The sequence below is a fragment of the Paralichthys olivaceus genome, chromosome 2, assembly GCF_024713975.1.
Source record: "Paralichthys olivaceus isolate ysfri-2021 chromosome 2, ASM2471397v2, whole genome shotgun sequence".
Taxonomy (NCBI): Eukaryota; Metazoa; Chordata; class Actinopteri; order Pleuronectiformes; family Paralichthyidae; genus Paralichthys; species Paralichthys olivaceus.
The window spans coordinates 19008410-19023602 of NC_091094.1; the positions used below are offsets into that span (position 1 = coordinate 19008410).

General features: G+C 41.5%; 1 protein-coding gene across 2 annotated transcripts in view; it reads left to right on the forward strand.

The window, feature by feature from the left end:
* The window catches only part of plxna1b (plexin A1b), a 179424-nt gene that overhangs the window by 141146 nt on the left and 23085 nt on the right, over positions 1–15193 (forward strand). For both annotated transcript variants that reach the window (XM_020086726.2, XM_020086728.2), the window contains exons 13-18: positions 3105–3256; positions 6137–6260; positions 6391–6527; positions 9284–9451; positions 12481–12574; positions 13550–13786. In XM_020086726.2, coding sequence (XP_019942285.1) covers positions 3105–3256; positions 6137–6260; positions 6391–6527; positions 9284–9451; positions 12481–12574; positions 13550–13786 — 912 coding nt within the window. The remainder of the gene's footprint in view (positions 1–3104; positions 3257–6136; positions 6261–6390; positions 6528–9283; positions 9452–12480; positions 12575–13549; positions 13787–15193) is intronic.

The following is a 15193-nucleotide window of genomic DNA, read 5'->3' on the forward strand; positions in this document are numbered from 1 at the left end:
TGTGTCTTTTTTTGTGTCCAGTTTCACAGCTTGTGCGCTTTCGAAAGGCCAATCATTTCTCCCTCATGTATTGTTAGACTGCAGTATTGGCCTTTGCCAGACTTCTTTATCTCTCTCTCTCTACCTTTCTGTTTCCTCACCCTGCTTTCTTTCCTTACCATTCTTCATGTATCCTCTGTCTCTCTTTTCATCGTACTTTTAACCTTCTCTCTTTCTTCATCCCCCATTCAACTTCTCAATTCTTTTCACTTCCCTCTCCTTCTTCCCCTTCCATTACCATCCACCTTTGCCTCCTTCTGAAAACTGTCTCTCCACCAAGAGAGACAGTTTTCTCTGAAGAGTTCTGCTTTGTCTTTTATACAAAGCTACACAACTACACCCTTGATATTTTCACTCATCTTATCTCATATCTACGTTTTAATAATAAAGATAATAGCAAAACTTCATCTGCCTTTTCGCTGTTTGTTTGTGACCTATGTTTTTGAGAGTCTCACATATCATAGATAAACTTCAGAAACCTTACATCATGTTCATATCATCTCTTTCTGTCTCCCCTGCTTCCCCCTCTCATCTCCTCCTATAATAAGCAGATGCTGTCTGTGCTCTGCCGCCCAGCCGGCCACAATAGGCCTCACACAAAGCCTTCGACACAACGGGAATAGTCAGAGACAAAGAGGGGGAAAAAGGAGTTTGAATGGGTGTAGAGCACTGCAACAGCAAAAGGAGAATAGATAATGTTTAGGCTGGTGACTTTTATCAAAAAAGGCTTTATGTGTGTGTTGTTTAGTTGGGGATGTAACAACACGTGTGTGTCTATGTGTGTGTGTGTGTGTGCACATGCGTGTGTGCTTCGATAAGCCAGTGTTCATAGAGAAAGAGAGATTTGATTTCCATATCTGAAGATTGAAGAAGAAGAACTGGTTGACTCACTCTTTTGTCTCCAGCTAAAATATATGTATTCAGGCCCATTGACAAAGAGACAGAGAATGAATTTTAAAAAAAAGACAAGTCCGGAGAGGAAGAGGGAAAGGGCGAGTGAAGGAGGAGGAATGTTCATCAGAAGCATAGCTGGTGTAAGAATGAAAACAATCCTTAATCACTGGCATTTCAGTTCTGGCCTCTTTGACACTGGGCTTTGTTCCTATTGTGAGTTTCTGTTCCTGGTGTCCTTAAAACCTGTGACTTTTACCAGCCTGCCACCTTTTCTATAATGATGTTAGACTGGAGGATCATTGTGAGGATCCAGGTGGAGAAACAGAGATTTGAGCTAATTTATCTGAAAGACTACAGAAACACTTAAAAGAATAATTAGATATTTTAGGATATAAATGTATTGCCTTTCTTGGCGAGCAGTCAATAAATAACATTTTTGTTCAAACTGTAAGTTTTATTCTGCCTCTACTTACACTTTGGGTTTTTTAACATAGTAAACAAACAAGATATGAAAAATAAATTTTTGTGCTTTGGGATACTGGTGGCTGGTGCATTAGAAATGTATAAATCTATTCTGCTGAATAACTGTGAACCAAGTAAGAACATGGTCATTTTCCCCGAACCTCCCAGGACAGTCCTAGAGGATTCCAGACGTCTCAGTGAAGGCTGCATGTAACCCAGCATTCTTATAGGATTAGATAATGTGACCTCACAAAAAGGTATAAAACAATGACATTCCATTTCCTGTGTGCTCTTTCTCGCATCACATGTATCCATTTGCAGATGTTGAATTAAACTACAGAAATACTAGCATTGACTTTGCTCTTTGTTGAACTGACATTGACACCACAGTGGATTTGCCATCTTTTGACAGAGCTAGACAGAGACCAGTATAGAACATCTCGTCTAATTTACAGCAAGACTTGTCCAAACATATTTCCCAAACTATCTTTTAAACATTTTTGGCATCACTGCACTCCTTGTACCTGTTTTAATGTGTTCTCAGCTCTAAAGTTGAAATAGGATCATTTGTTAGTTTAGGACAGGTCTAAGCTACAGCAAAATCTATTCTGTTCATTTCACTAGAATTGCTGCCCCCAGTGAACTTGCTCACAAAGTAGGTTAACATGGTCTTCTGGTGTAAAGTTCAAATATGGCCAGGTTTGACAAATTAATCAAATTGTTAACCAATTGCATATTGTCTTGACAGCACTGACCTTTGAAAGAACAATTGGAACCATAGTACAAAATGGGGGAAGCTGCACTAAACTGTGCTACATCATTGCTGCTAGTTGTTGGATGGGAGCGGATATTTCATGATTTCATGAAAATTCTCTTGAATTGACTGTGTTAACTTCTTGTCCGTTCAGCAAATGAGGACTCATGTTGCCATGTCACAAGAACCCCTGCATCACTTATTTTGTAAGGACGCAAGAAGTTTGCTTTGCCAATGACCACGTACACAGTGGGCTTCATGCTTAAAGGGGAAATGTTTGACTGAGAGCAAGAGTGTGAGCATAATCACTGATGATTTATTTTGTCCTTCCCTTATGGCAACTGAAGTCAAAATGTGACCTACCCATACCCCCACTCCATGACACCCACCAGGCTGCAACAAATGACCCCACCCCCTCCGCCAGGTTCTAATCCAATTAGCTTTAGCCCTAATTATGCTAGTAATGACTGATTACCAGAGGGGCCATTGTCTGCGTCAGGGCTGGATGAATGGTATTGTGATTAGCGATTGGGCTAGCCTCGAATAGCCATTAGCACCTCTGCACACCTTTCAGAGACCTCCAGAGGAAAAGAAAGGGAGCAGAGGTCATTGTGCGCAGTAATTGTGTAGAGTAGATTAATCGTCACAAGGTTAAATGAGAGATGTAAGCGAGGGCTTGATGGGTGGGTCCAGGTTAAGTGCGTGAGTTGGCAGGTGGTGAATGTTTGACTGAGTTGAGGTGGAGTTAATGGATCCAAGGTCATTTTTCATTTCACTTAATGAGGTGGCAAGTCTCTGATTCATGCAGAATGGGACATGACCGTAATGACTTAAGCAAGCCATCATTTATGATAACATGCAATATATGTTCTATGACATATTGCTTGAGTAAGTTGATTGTCACAGGTGTTGTTCTGGCTAATGTACATCCTCTTTCATTGGTTCTTCCTCACAGTTGTTTCCAGAGACGGGGCCCCGACAGGGAGGAACCATGTTGACCATCACCGGAGAAAACCTGGGTCTGCAGTTCAAAGACATCCAGAATGGAGTCAGAATCGGAAAGGTGACCTGCAACCCCCAGGAGGAGCAATACATCAGTGCTGAACAGTACGTTGACACTATCTCTGTCCTCATCTCTCATCTCCTACCTCTCACTCTCAAGCATCTTGTTTCTGAGAATCTACTTCCCTGTTTGTCCAGTATTGATGTGACACTGAGGGCTAAGTACAACCCTGAAACTCAACCTCAATCAAACCTGCGAAGGTTTTAGTGAAACACTCTCTTTCAATTTAACCAATTCCTCGGAAGAGGGCTCGTGCTGTGTTTTGCACTGGTAAGTGTGGACCATGGAAATGTGGCGGCAGCTGAATTTAGCTCAGTTGAAGCAGAACAACTTTGCGTAACCACTTTCTGGGAGAAACTTAATGACATTTGAAGTGGGTGGTATATATCATCTGAAAATTATTCCACAGATGAGAGCTTGTCATGTGAACGCTCCACCTAATTAAGTTGCTTTTACTACTTTCTGGACAATTGTGACTCAGAGTGGATGCCGCTGGATTAAATTTAACTCTGATTCAATAACTATGATAGTATGTTACGGGAACATTTTTGCATCAGCAGTAAATAATCATAACTCTAAGTTCTCTCTTGAGTTTTGGGTGTGTTGGACATGACTGAACTCTTTGTCTTCTGTAAATGGGTTGCCTCATTTCAATAATTTTCTTTAGTATTCATGTAAGTAATAACATGGGAATTCTCAATTAGATTTCATTCGGCATGCAAAACAATTGGCAACCACAGCCAGTGTGACGCTGGTGCTCCATTATTACAGCTAACCAGAAACACTGGCTTCTTTTGGTCGGCTTTAGTGAAACTATTTAATGAGTCACACTCTCTATTTTATGTTGAATTAATTTAGAAGCAAAGATACAATTTAGGATGAGGAAAAATTGGGGACACTCGTCACAGCTGGAGGTGTCCTCAATATTCTATTTCCAACTATAGAGCTGTCATTTGTACCCAAATGCTCCATTTGCTGGAGTTGTGTAGCACAGTCCCAGCAGATTCTGTTTTCTCTCTGCCCCCTCACTAAGAAGGAAATAGAAGAAATGTGACTTTGATGGTTTGGCAGACAGCACAACACAATGCTCTGCAGCTCTCACCAGCGATGACAGGCATCCCCAAAATGGGTTTAGATAAAATGGCAGTGACATGTCAGCCTTGATTTATAATTTATATCCTCATATATTGTCACATTCACACAGAACATGCTATTTTTATGTATGCCTCTGTTGCCGCAGAGGAACATCAGTTGGTTCCATGTAGTAACTTTTTCTTTATTCCATGTTTATTTTGCCAATGTTCACATTCAAAACCATCAAGGTGTCAATGTTTAACCCTGTCCGCCTTGTAAGGCTTCGTTGGCCTGTTGCCATAGCGCCCAGAGGAGGAGGAGGGCTTGGCTGGCAGTGAGGCTGTCATGCTAATTAAAAGTGATGTTAGCCATACGGTGCCATTAATGGCCTGGTTGCTCTCGTCATCCCAGTGACCCTAGCCGAGCTGTAGCAGAGCAGACAGGACGGGGTTGTGGGACTGACAGCATGGGTCAAAGGTCAGCTGCTGGAGAAGGAGATGTACGGATTGTTGGGCAAAATGTAGACACATTGTTCTTGTTCCTGCTCGTTTTTCTTTCTTTCTTCCAGCACTAGTGCTTCTTGTAGCCTGCCCACCACTTCCTGTTTCTGTGATTGGAGTAAACTTAATTGAAACAAAATGTGGTTTTCTTCTTTCTTCTTTTGTTTGCTTGTCATTCACCTCACTGATTAAATATGTAATAGATGGATTTGATTCAACGGTGAGAAAAGTAAATCATTTCCATCAGTGAGAAAAACAAAATCCAGTGTTTCCCTTTTTTTTTATTGCCTTATTAATATTTTCTCTTTGACAATTTAACAGAGGTTTAATTTTTCATGGTCACATTTCACCTCAGTTGCTTGATTGAGTGAGGTATAATTTATAATGTTATCATTCTTACAAATGCACCATGAACTTTCTGTCTTTCTAACCACGTAACGGCTCAATGTAGCCACCTGTCATCTGTGCACTAATGATGCTGAAGCCGCAGTCGAACTGAGAGCTGTCCAGCATTTTAATCACGGCCCCTGTCACAGTGGGAGACCTGGGAATAAATGAAAGGGAAAATAAAAACAATAGAGAAGCACACAGCACTGGAATGTGAAATTCATCGCCACTGCAGCGCTTCAGTTGCCATGGCCACCTGCAGGGAGGACGGAGGCTAGAGAGTTGAGACGTGTTGGAGATGTGTAGGATATGAGCTTGTTCAGTTAATCAGCCTCTCTCACTTTAACCATCTCCCCCCTTTCTTTCTCCTCCTTTCTCTACTTCCCTGTCTCCTCTGTACTCTCACCCTTTCTCTCTGTCTCCTTCATTCGCTGCAGCTAATTAACAGTCAAGTGTGTCTCCAGTGGGTGAAACATGAAGTGCGTGTATGTGTGTGTGTTCTCCCTGTGGGCTACACCGCCACTCCTCCCCTCATTCAATCATTTCACCAGTGGATTTTCATTTGGCCAGCCAGTGCCCAGGGCCAAGTGCAAAGCTTACAGTTCTACAGATCGCACTAATGCAGACACACGTTTACAAAACCTCCCCCTCTCTTAATGCTGCAGATTTCCACTAATAGAGCAATTCAGTCTGCTTTTTGTTTTTTCTATGAATAAGGCAACTGAACTAGTTTATTCTGAGCTATAGGAATGTTTTCCTGACTTAGAGCAGAAGAGAAATGCAGCTCTCGTTCTTTTCACATGTTCTGTGCTGTTACCCCCCCTGTTGTCTTTTCTTTACTTCGTTTTCTTCTTCTAAGTACTAAAAAAATGTTTCTTATTCTTAAGCTAACACTGAAAGAAAACTTTGTGATAATTGTGATGATCAATCTCTCTTCTCCACCTGTGTGTTTCCCTTTTTCAGGATTGTGTGTCGGCTCAATGATGCAACAGGTTACAGGGTGCAGGAGGCTCAGGTGGAGGTGTGCGTGAGGGACTGCATTCACCCTGACTACAAAGCAGTCTCAACGAAAGCCTTCACCTTTGTGGTGAGTGTTGCTTATTCCAGATACAGCTACGGCAAAGCTTTATGCATGCATTTTTAATACAGGATTCTGTTTTCCTGGACAAGCCAATAAGTCACGTTCCACCACACTCTGTCTGTGTGTCGCTCCTCAGTCTCCGTACTTTACCCGTGTCCATCCTTCCACTGGACCACTGTCTGGAGGAACCAGGATCACCATTGAAGGCAGTCATCTCAATGCAGGGAGTGCTGTAGCTGTGAAGATAGGACTTCACCCCTGTCAGTTCGAGAGGTCAGTAAATTCAAACTACTTAACACCAGTGTTTCAGGTGAAATGCAACATATTATTTTCTTGGATTAACTATTACCTTACAAGTGTTACTATAAAAATGCTTTTTTTCATGGCAAAACTTTTTATTTTTAGTCCTCCTTGTTAAAGTCCATCATCTCTAATGATAGCTCTGGGATTCAGTATTGATTTTCATGGAAGACTTTTTGAGATACTGTTTTGTCACTTATTCACAAATGCCCTGCTGCTTGTAGACCTATGTATAGAGGCTTAGATCACTGGGGAAATTGGCTGTTTAAACTTCCATTGTGCTGCTCTGAAGGCAGGGAGTGAGTTATTCAAAGCTTTCTAAACAGTGGAGAACAATGTGCATGTGACATGACTGTTACAAGATACACTATAATCAAGTGTGGCTGGTTTTAATTCTGAAACACAGAATTAAAACCTTCTTCCTCAGTCTGCCACAGTTTCTATTTAGTAGCTACAGTAATTCTGTTTTCACCTTTTGGTTAGTGACTAGAATTTGCATGTTCTTTCTGTGTATGCGTAGGTTTTCAGGTACTGAAAACCTGCGGCTTCCTCCCCGCAGCCCAAGGACATGTAGATTGGGGTTAGGTTCGTTGAAGACTTAGAGGGATGGGATGGATGAATGTATGTGCTGATTTGCTGAAAAATGAAAAAAAACAGTCATAGGAAGACCTGCAGTACTATAATTCAATGTAATTTTGAGAATGATAGTGTAGCTTTACTCTGGAAAACTGATGTTTTGTTCAGTGTTGCTGTGAATGACTTAAGTGCATGGCCCATATTTGATCATAGATATGACTATAATTTTGAAAGATATGGTTTTGCTGGTAATTGGCAACTCACATTTTGCCTACTTTGAACTTTTGGTTATTTGAATGATTTGCCACTGTTATCTTCTGTTGTCACTCACTCTGTGAGAGATTTTGCGGAGAGGAGACACAGATCTAATTTGATATGACTCAATTCCTCAAGCCAAGAACTCTATTGAGTCTCTTCCTGGCAAACTGACTGAAACTGAGCTCTGGACTAAATCCACCCATGTTTGGTGTCTTGTAAATGGCAGAGAAAAGAAACAACGCTGAGAAGGTTGGTGGTTAACAAAAGCAATCACCTATATACTGAAAGGCTTTAGACTGGAGTTTGTAATGTTTCTGTTTTCTTGTTTCTCCTTCGAAGCAAATTCTTCAAAATGCTGGTGTTTATATTATAGTGGTTTCTGTCGCTCTCTCAGGCAACATGTCACAGGTTAAACTAATGAGCTTGGACCTATCAAGTTCTTTTCATATCATATCAAAAGAAAAGTAAAGGCCAATTTAAAGCTCTATAGCACATCCTCAGAAAGGTGAACATAATAGTCTTGGCCTTTCATTCACTGAGCAGCAATAACCTTTATGACCAAAGTAATGAACTGGTTGAGTCCATCTCTTTAATGTGTCTTTGTATTCAGTGGGGCCTCGGCTTTAATCAAAACCTATTTACCCCGAGTCACTCATCCTCTTATCTCCCTCTGCAACTCCTTTTCTCTCTGTATCCCCTCTTGGCTTTCTTTTGTGTGGCTGCAACCTTGTCAAAAATACATACGCGGCACCACAGGCGCTCTTGACAGTGACAGTGTTGGGGAAATGGTTTCCGTGGAAACACAGCACTAGTGGAATGTGGAAAGCCTGTTTTTTATATTGTCCTTCATTTTTTTCATCTATCTTCATCCCCTCTTCAGTTCCCTCTCAGTCTTAAGACACTGTTGAAAGTGCCTCCTGGGAGACAATAGAAATATATCCGGCTAAGCCACCTAGACCCTGTTTCTGTTTTTCGTTTGCCATTTTCGCTCAGTCGCCCAACTCCACCCCACCGCAGCCTGCCATGATAGAGCTGCCAAAGCATGTTTCAACTTCTCCATCATCTTCCATCTTTTCATGGATTTCACTTTCACAGCAGATACCAGGGAAGGATTTGTTTACAGATCAAAATTTCACAGTGCGGCACCCGCCAACTCGCTTATACAACTCAAACACACCAATTTACACACACTGTAACTGCAGGATGTCAGCAGACGATGAGTGAACAAAATTCACACAATGTTAAACTTCTCCTGCTCACAGTGTGAGCACACCTACTCAATACACACACACATGTGCAGCCTCACAGGTAGACATATCCCTGCTGCTTGGCCGACGGTGTCCCCCCCTGACAGAGGGGAGGGCCCAGTGGAAAGAGTCACTGGAGTAGAGCACAAAGTTTCTGGCAGTGGCACAAAGTTTCCCAGCAGGTCACAGCTGGCCGCCTGTCTGCTACGAAGAGAGTTACATCACACAGAGACAAGACCAGCCTGATCTGCCACTTCAGATCTATTAGCCAGAGAAAGCGCAGGAGGGAAGGAGAGACAGACAGAGAGAGAGATAGAAAGAGAGAGGAGCTTTGAAGTCAAGCCCTCTGTGATTCGGGCTGATGAAACTAAGGCTGGACGGAGTGAAAGATGTTGGATGGGTGACTATGTCACCAGTTTGTGTGTGTACTTGCTTTTTTATCGCATCTGATAAATAATTTCTAAATTATTTATCAGATGTGACCACTTAAAAAAAATGTCTGTCTGTTTCAGTACCTACCTTCAAGTCCTCCCAGAGTATTGTTCCTTTGAGCACACAGTCCACTTAAAGAAAGACCTTCATAGAGCTTTTTGTGTTCAATCTTTCTCCCTCATATTCACCTCCTCCCTTCATCTATTGCTCTTCCAGGCGGACTAGTAAGGAGATAGTGTGCGTCACCCCGGCGGGACAAAATCCAGGAACTACTCCAGTCATGGTAGACATCAACGCTGCTGAGCTGAGGAACCCAGAGGTCAAGTTCAACTACACAGATGATCCAACCATCCTCAAGATCGAGCCTGATTGGAGTATCGCCAGGTGAGGCGCCAATCAGAGCAAAGATGAACCTCTTCTATGAATGTGGAAGATTTTCTGTGACAGAGACAAAACGGAATGATTAATTAATCCCCAATATACAACCTGCATGTCAGACCTTCAACTAAGCTATATTATTCCGCTGCACAATATAGCAAACTTCATCAGACATCATTGTATAATAAATCAGCATGTCACATGATTGTTTCATTATCTATAATTTACATCAATTTAGTGTTTCATCTGCAATTCTGCTTGATGTACTGATCTATAGAACAGATACAAATGCATAAATACTTTATTGATCCCTGGTGATGCGTGTGCTATACATTAATCCTTTTTTTGTTTAATTACTGAAATATGAACATTACAGTATGTAAAATGTGATAAAAGTATTATTCAGCTGGCATACAGTCCCTGACTGGCTCTGGGAAAAAAAACAAAAACCTGAACATTCCTCTCTGTTTTCACAGTCATCCTGCTTTTCAAAGGCATATTATTTATTCTGTTTATCTTTATGTTTCAAAAGTAAATCTTTGAGAGCAGGAACAGCAGTGAAGGAGGCTCCTGAAGCAGTGCACTCCTAGTTGATGAGCTGCAGCAGAGATGTATCTGTAAATATTATTTGACTTATTGAAATGAGACTACATAGCCACAGGAAGATTTCCTGTGCAAACACAAGCTGTGTTCAGGAGGAAAAAAAAGCTCGGAGCCGGCAAATGCTAATGGGCTCACTGGTTTGACCTAGAAACTCCTCTACTCCACAGCTCAGATATGAAGTCAGCTCGCACACACACACACACACACACACACAAACAGTGTTGACTCTCTCGTTTACTGAAAAAGTATAGTTCTTGGTTCTTGTCGAACATTATTAAATTTATTTTACTGCATGTTATTTTCTTCTGTTGCATTAACTTAAAATCATCTAAAGCTGGTATCCAGGTAATAGATGCATCCCAAAGAATAGCCAGAGATCAAAAAGCTGAAGAACAAACTAAATTACTATACAAGTCACATATCATTGTCACAGCTGTGTTGTTCCTTAAAGAAATACTCTTTACTTCTTTTTGTCCATCAACATTTCCGACATGAACAAACAATTCTGTTTTATACTTTATATGCCACATATGTATTTTGGAGTACCGCCTGTTAGCACAGCTCACATTAGACTGTTTTTCCAAACACATTGTCTGTTCAGTCAGCATAGCAATCCACTACTGCATCATTGCAGGGGGTTGAGATGAAAATGGGGGCTGTGTTTAAAACTCTGCGGGGAGACAAAATCTGTCTTCATGGGAAAGAGGTGTGAGCAGATGAGAAGTTTCATTTGGAATGAGATGAATGAAATGTTGAGGGTAGGTGAGGGGAAAGAGAATGAAAGTGTTGGCTCCAGGCGAGGGAGGGAAACAACCTCAGTGCTCGGCTTGTGTTTAGTGTTTCACTCAGCGCTCCCAGAGGAGAAGGTGCATGGTTCTCCAGGCCAATCATGCTTTTATTTACCAAGATATTTTGTCGCCGCATCCCCTTTAGTGACCCTGTTGCCGGGGCTATTTCAAACAGCACAGAGCCTCCCTTGTCCTAAACACAAATCTGACATGACTGAGACTTGCTCCCCAGTTCATGAGGAGGTTCCACGGGCTAACAACACGGAAACGTGACACTGCAGCTATTCTGTAACACTTAATCTTTTTTACACACTGTAGTACAGTATCCACAGTACATCATATAGTTTACTCTGTATTTGTGGAAATATCGAGTACTGACACAAATCCACTCGACCTTTACAGATTTTTAGCAGTTACTTTAGATTAACAACTTGTCAGTTTTCATAATAGATTCCTTTAAAAAATCCATGAGCCGTTTATTGCCTCACTATCTTCATGTTTTCTTCCTCTTCTTTTATTGACGTCACCTCACCTTACCCCTTTAGACACCAGCTTGATCTGACCTTAACAAAATAAAGCCCTCTTTTAGGATGTGGATGTTTTTTTTATGTCTGCATCAATTACATGTGTATTTACATTTCAAGATAGAATCGATGTAATGACTAGTTGCTTAGATCCTAAGTACTCTACTTCTCAGAGAAAAAACACGAGCCAATGCTTCCAAGGCTTTAACACTTAAACAATAATGCAGAGTATGCTCTTAATTTTGTGTCACCCCCTGTATGAAACCATGCTTTACGTCAGCCAGAGTATTATCTGGATAATATGATGCTGTTTTTTTGTTCATTGTTTCCAGTGGTGACTCACACTGGGCTTCCAGCCTCGCTTTACCCTACCGCAGTTTTTAGGTTGTATGCTAACTTATTTAGCTGCTGTCAGAACACATCACGTCAGATAAAGTTCAGCCTCTAAGGCCAGCAGAGGCTGTCAAGAAGGCAGTGTGGTGGGAATAGGACTCTCACCCATATTACCCATGTCTCCACTGGTCAGCGTCGCAGAGACCCGAATAGGTCACAGGTGTAAAGGTTGTGGATAATGTCATATCATTGACAGGCAGCACAGTTTTAGAGTGTATCTCATGCTGAATAATACAGGGTTCAACCTTAGTACGCTCTAAAAATGTCTCCCCTGGCTTTCGAGAGGTGGCGAGAAAAGGCCAAAAGCTTCTGCTCTCAGGAGTAATGCTATACACTCGCTTATTTTTCCCTCCAGCCTCAATATCAGTTTAAACAAGCTTTTAAAATTCATGCCAGGGCTTTAGCGTTACTATCATTACCTGAAAATGGGCTTTCATGAATAAGCAGGCAAAAGGCTACAGCAAGAGTGAGCATTAATGGTGAATCGCCAACTGGAGGGCCCTCATGGCTCCCACAGAGAACAGATTTATTGACATTTATCTCTACAGGTAGGTCTGCTGAATAGTGTATGCACTTGGATCCTGCAAGAAAAAAAGTAGAGTAGAAGAGACATGAATATGTGACAGAGTTGAACATGTTTGTTTTTTTTTTTACTTTTCTAGTACCATTGTTTATGATTATGTTTGTCTTGATTTGCTCTATAATTTGTTTGTTGCCTTTTTTTTAGCGGAGGAACCATGTTGACCATTACTGGGACCAATCTGGCAACTATCAAGGAGCCCAAGATGAGAGCCAAGTATGGATCTGCCAAGTCAGAAAATGTGAGTGGTTGGATCCAGACACCCGCACACAGTTTTTAGTTGACAAAACAAAGTGCAGTGACTTGACTGGAGTGGAGAGACCAAAATAGAAACAGAGGTCTCTCTCTCTCTTACACGTACACTGTCTACTGTCTCCCTCTTCCTCTCTGTGGAAAAACTGATCTGCAGACGCTACACACATTCCCGAATCACAGGCACACTCACACAGACGCACACGCTTGACCTGCCGGTCAACCAGCCAAGGGCCCATTTTCTGTTTGTTTTTGATGTTGAATTTCCTTTTAGCAGTTTAACCTTTGAAATGTCAACCAGCAATAAAGCAGCTCTGGCAAATCCCCCCTCTCTTCACCTAGCACCACAGGGCTTAGCTAACCTTTCTCACACTCGCGCTCTTTGCTAAAGTAAAAATATCCCGTCTTTTTCCCTTTGTAACCCTCTCTGCAGTCAATTTTATTTAGCTTCGTTAATATGTCTGTTCACCTAAAAACATGATTTTGTTTTGTCCTTCATGTGTAAGCATGTGACATATGTTCATTCACACAATAACATGAAGTGGAAATATGCAGAGGTCTCTTTTGCCGGGCTGTGTTATTGTTAACAGCGAGTGGCTGACCTCTTCTGCTCCACTGTGTGTCATTACAGCCTAATTTGTTCTTCAGGGACTGATTTAAGTGTCGAACCCCACTGGGGATTTCCAGATGATACCAACACTGATTACAACACTGATGTTATTAAGCCAGCCTCTTCTTCATTCTGTCATTACTGAGACATTTATGCGCTCACATCACACAACCTTGTTTCTGCCACTATATATTTATAATTATGAATCAGAATTTGAAATGCACCATTTTTTTTTCTTTGCAACAGTGTAAATGAGTTGGAAATGTTTTAAGATAAGAATTTGACCGTTCAACATATCTCTTTTTTTTTTTAATTTAAAACCTACCTTTCTCCTCTCTCTATCTCCCTCTGAAGAACTGTACGGTTGTCAACAACACTGTGATGGTGTGTCTGGCGCCCTCTGTGGCCGGATCTGACAAAGGTTTCTCAGAGACAGGCAGCAGTCCTGATGAGATCGGCTTTGTCATGGATGATGTGCGCTCTGTGCTGGTGGTAAACGAGACTTTCAGCTACCACCCAGACCCCGTATTTGAACCCTTGAGCCCCTCAGGCATGCTGGAGCTGAAGCCCAGCTCACCACTCATACTCAAGGTAAATTGCCTCGTGCTCTTAGCATTGATCTGTTTTGGCCTTGTCTCTACCTAGGTTTGCTTTACATCCATCAGGTTCTTCCTCTCCTCCTTCCTCTCTTGACTTTGCTTCACTCTTTCTTAGTTTTCTCTCTGTGCTTCTCCTCTTTGTCTTTCCTATCATCTATTCTGTCTTGTTTTTTTCCTGCTTTCTTCATTTGTGTGACACCTTTCTCATTTTATTTCTACTGCCCCTCCTCTTCTCTTTCATGTAGTAGAAAAATGGTTCTAATGTCTAAGTGAATGATGTCAGGGTGGACTCTACCATGGCTTTGCATCAAAACTTTTTTATCAAAGGTCATTCAATGAAGATGTACAAAAAAATAAAATTCCAGCGCAAAGCCAGGTTAGCAGGATGTTAGCATTTATTTGTCAAATTACTAGAGCATTATTGGATGAAAGCAGCATGTGAGAAATGTTGAGTATTATCAACTTTGTTAAAAGCTCAATCCCAATAATTATCTTTGGAAAATGCCGCAGGGACCTCAGCAACCAACCGGACTGATAAGATGCTGACATGCATTTGAAATAATTTCCTCCGAACATTCCTGTACATTCACTTTCCTCCCTGCTTCCTCTCACTATGACAGTTTTTCTTTCAACACATCTTTCCTTCAGATCTGCCTCAACCTTGAAAGATGTAATTTCTCTGCCTGCTTTCTCAGATGGGGTTTGGAGACTGAAAAAAATATTTTCTGAAACACTCACATTAAAATCAGCTGCAAAGGGAAATAATGTTTATAAAGTGGACCCATACGTTGCCCTGCCACCTGCTCAGATTTCTATCAAATGACTTCTAAAGAGAGCTGTGTTCGCTCTTAAGCCGTAGAGGTAGTACACCTTTGAATCCCGAGCGCTGTTTGCCCCACCCCACGCTATATTTTGTCATTTTACCTCTCCCCTTGAACTTCAAAGCCTTTCAGGAGCAAGCTGCAAAATTATCATGCAATTTCACGGTAAACTAAAGCCTTTTTTCCCCTGGCCAATCAGGGGGAAGTTTTAAAATTGAAAAATCGTGCCTCTTTCCCCCTGTAACTCTAAATATAATTCAATAATGAAAGGCTCTGATTGCCCTACCATGCTCTGGGTAAAGAATTTCAGAAATAAGCAGCTCAGAAATGGCATCCTATTAAATAATTGCAGTGAAATTAGATGTTCATCAAGATTTGTCAGCAATTAATTCCTCCCACTCCCTAAAGCACAGTGAATTACGATGAGGAGAGGTAGGTAGAGGTAGCAGAGGAGAGGGGAGTGTGCTCCAGTATTGATTTGCTGTACTTAACAACCCCATCACACAACCGTCACATTTTTCAACATCATTTTTATATGTGCCTGCTCTTAGCAACTAGATTTGGATAAAATAATCTAA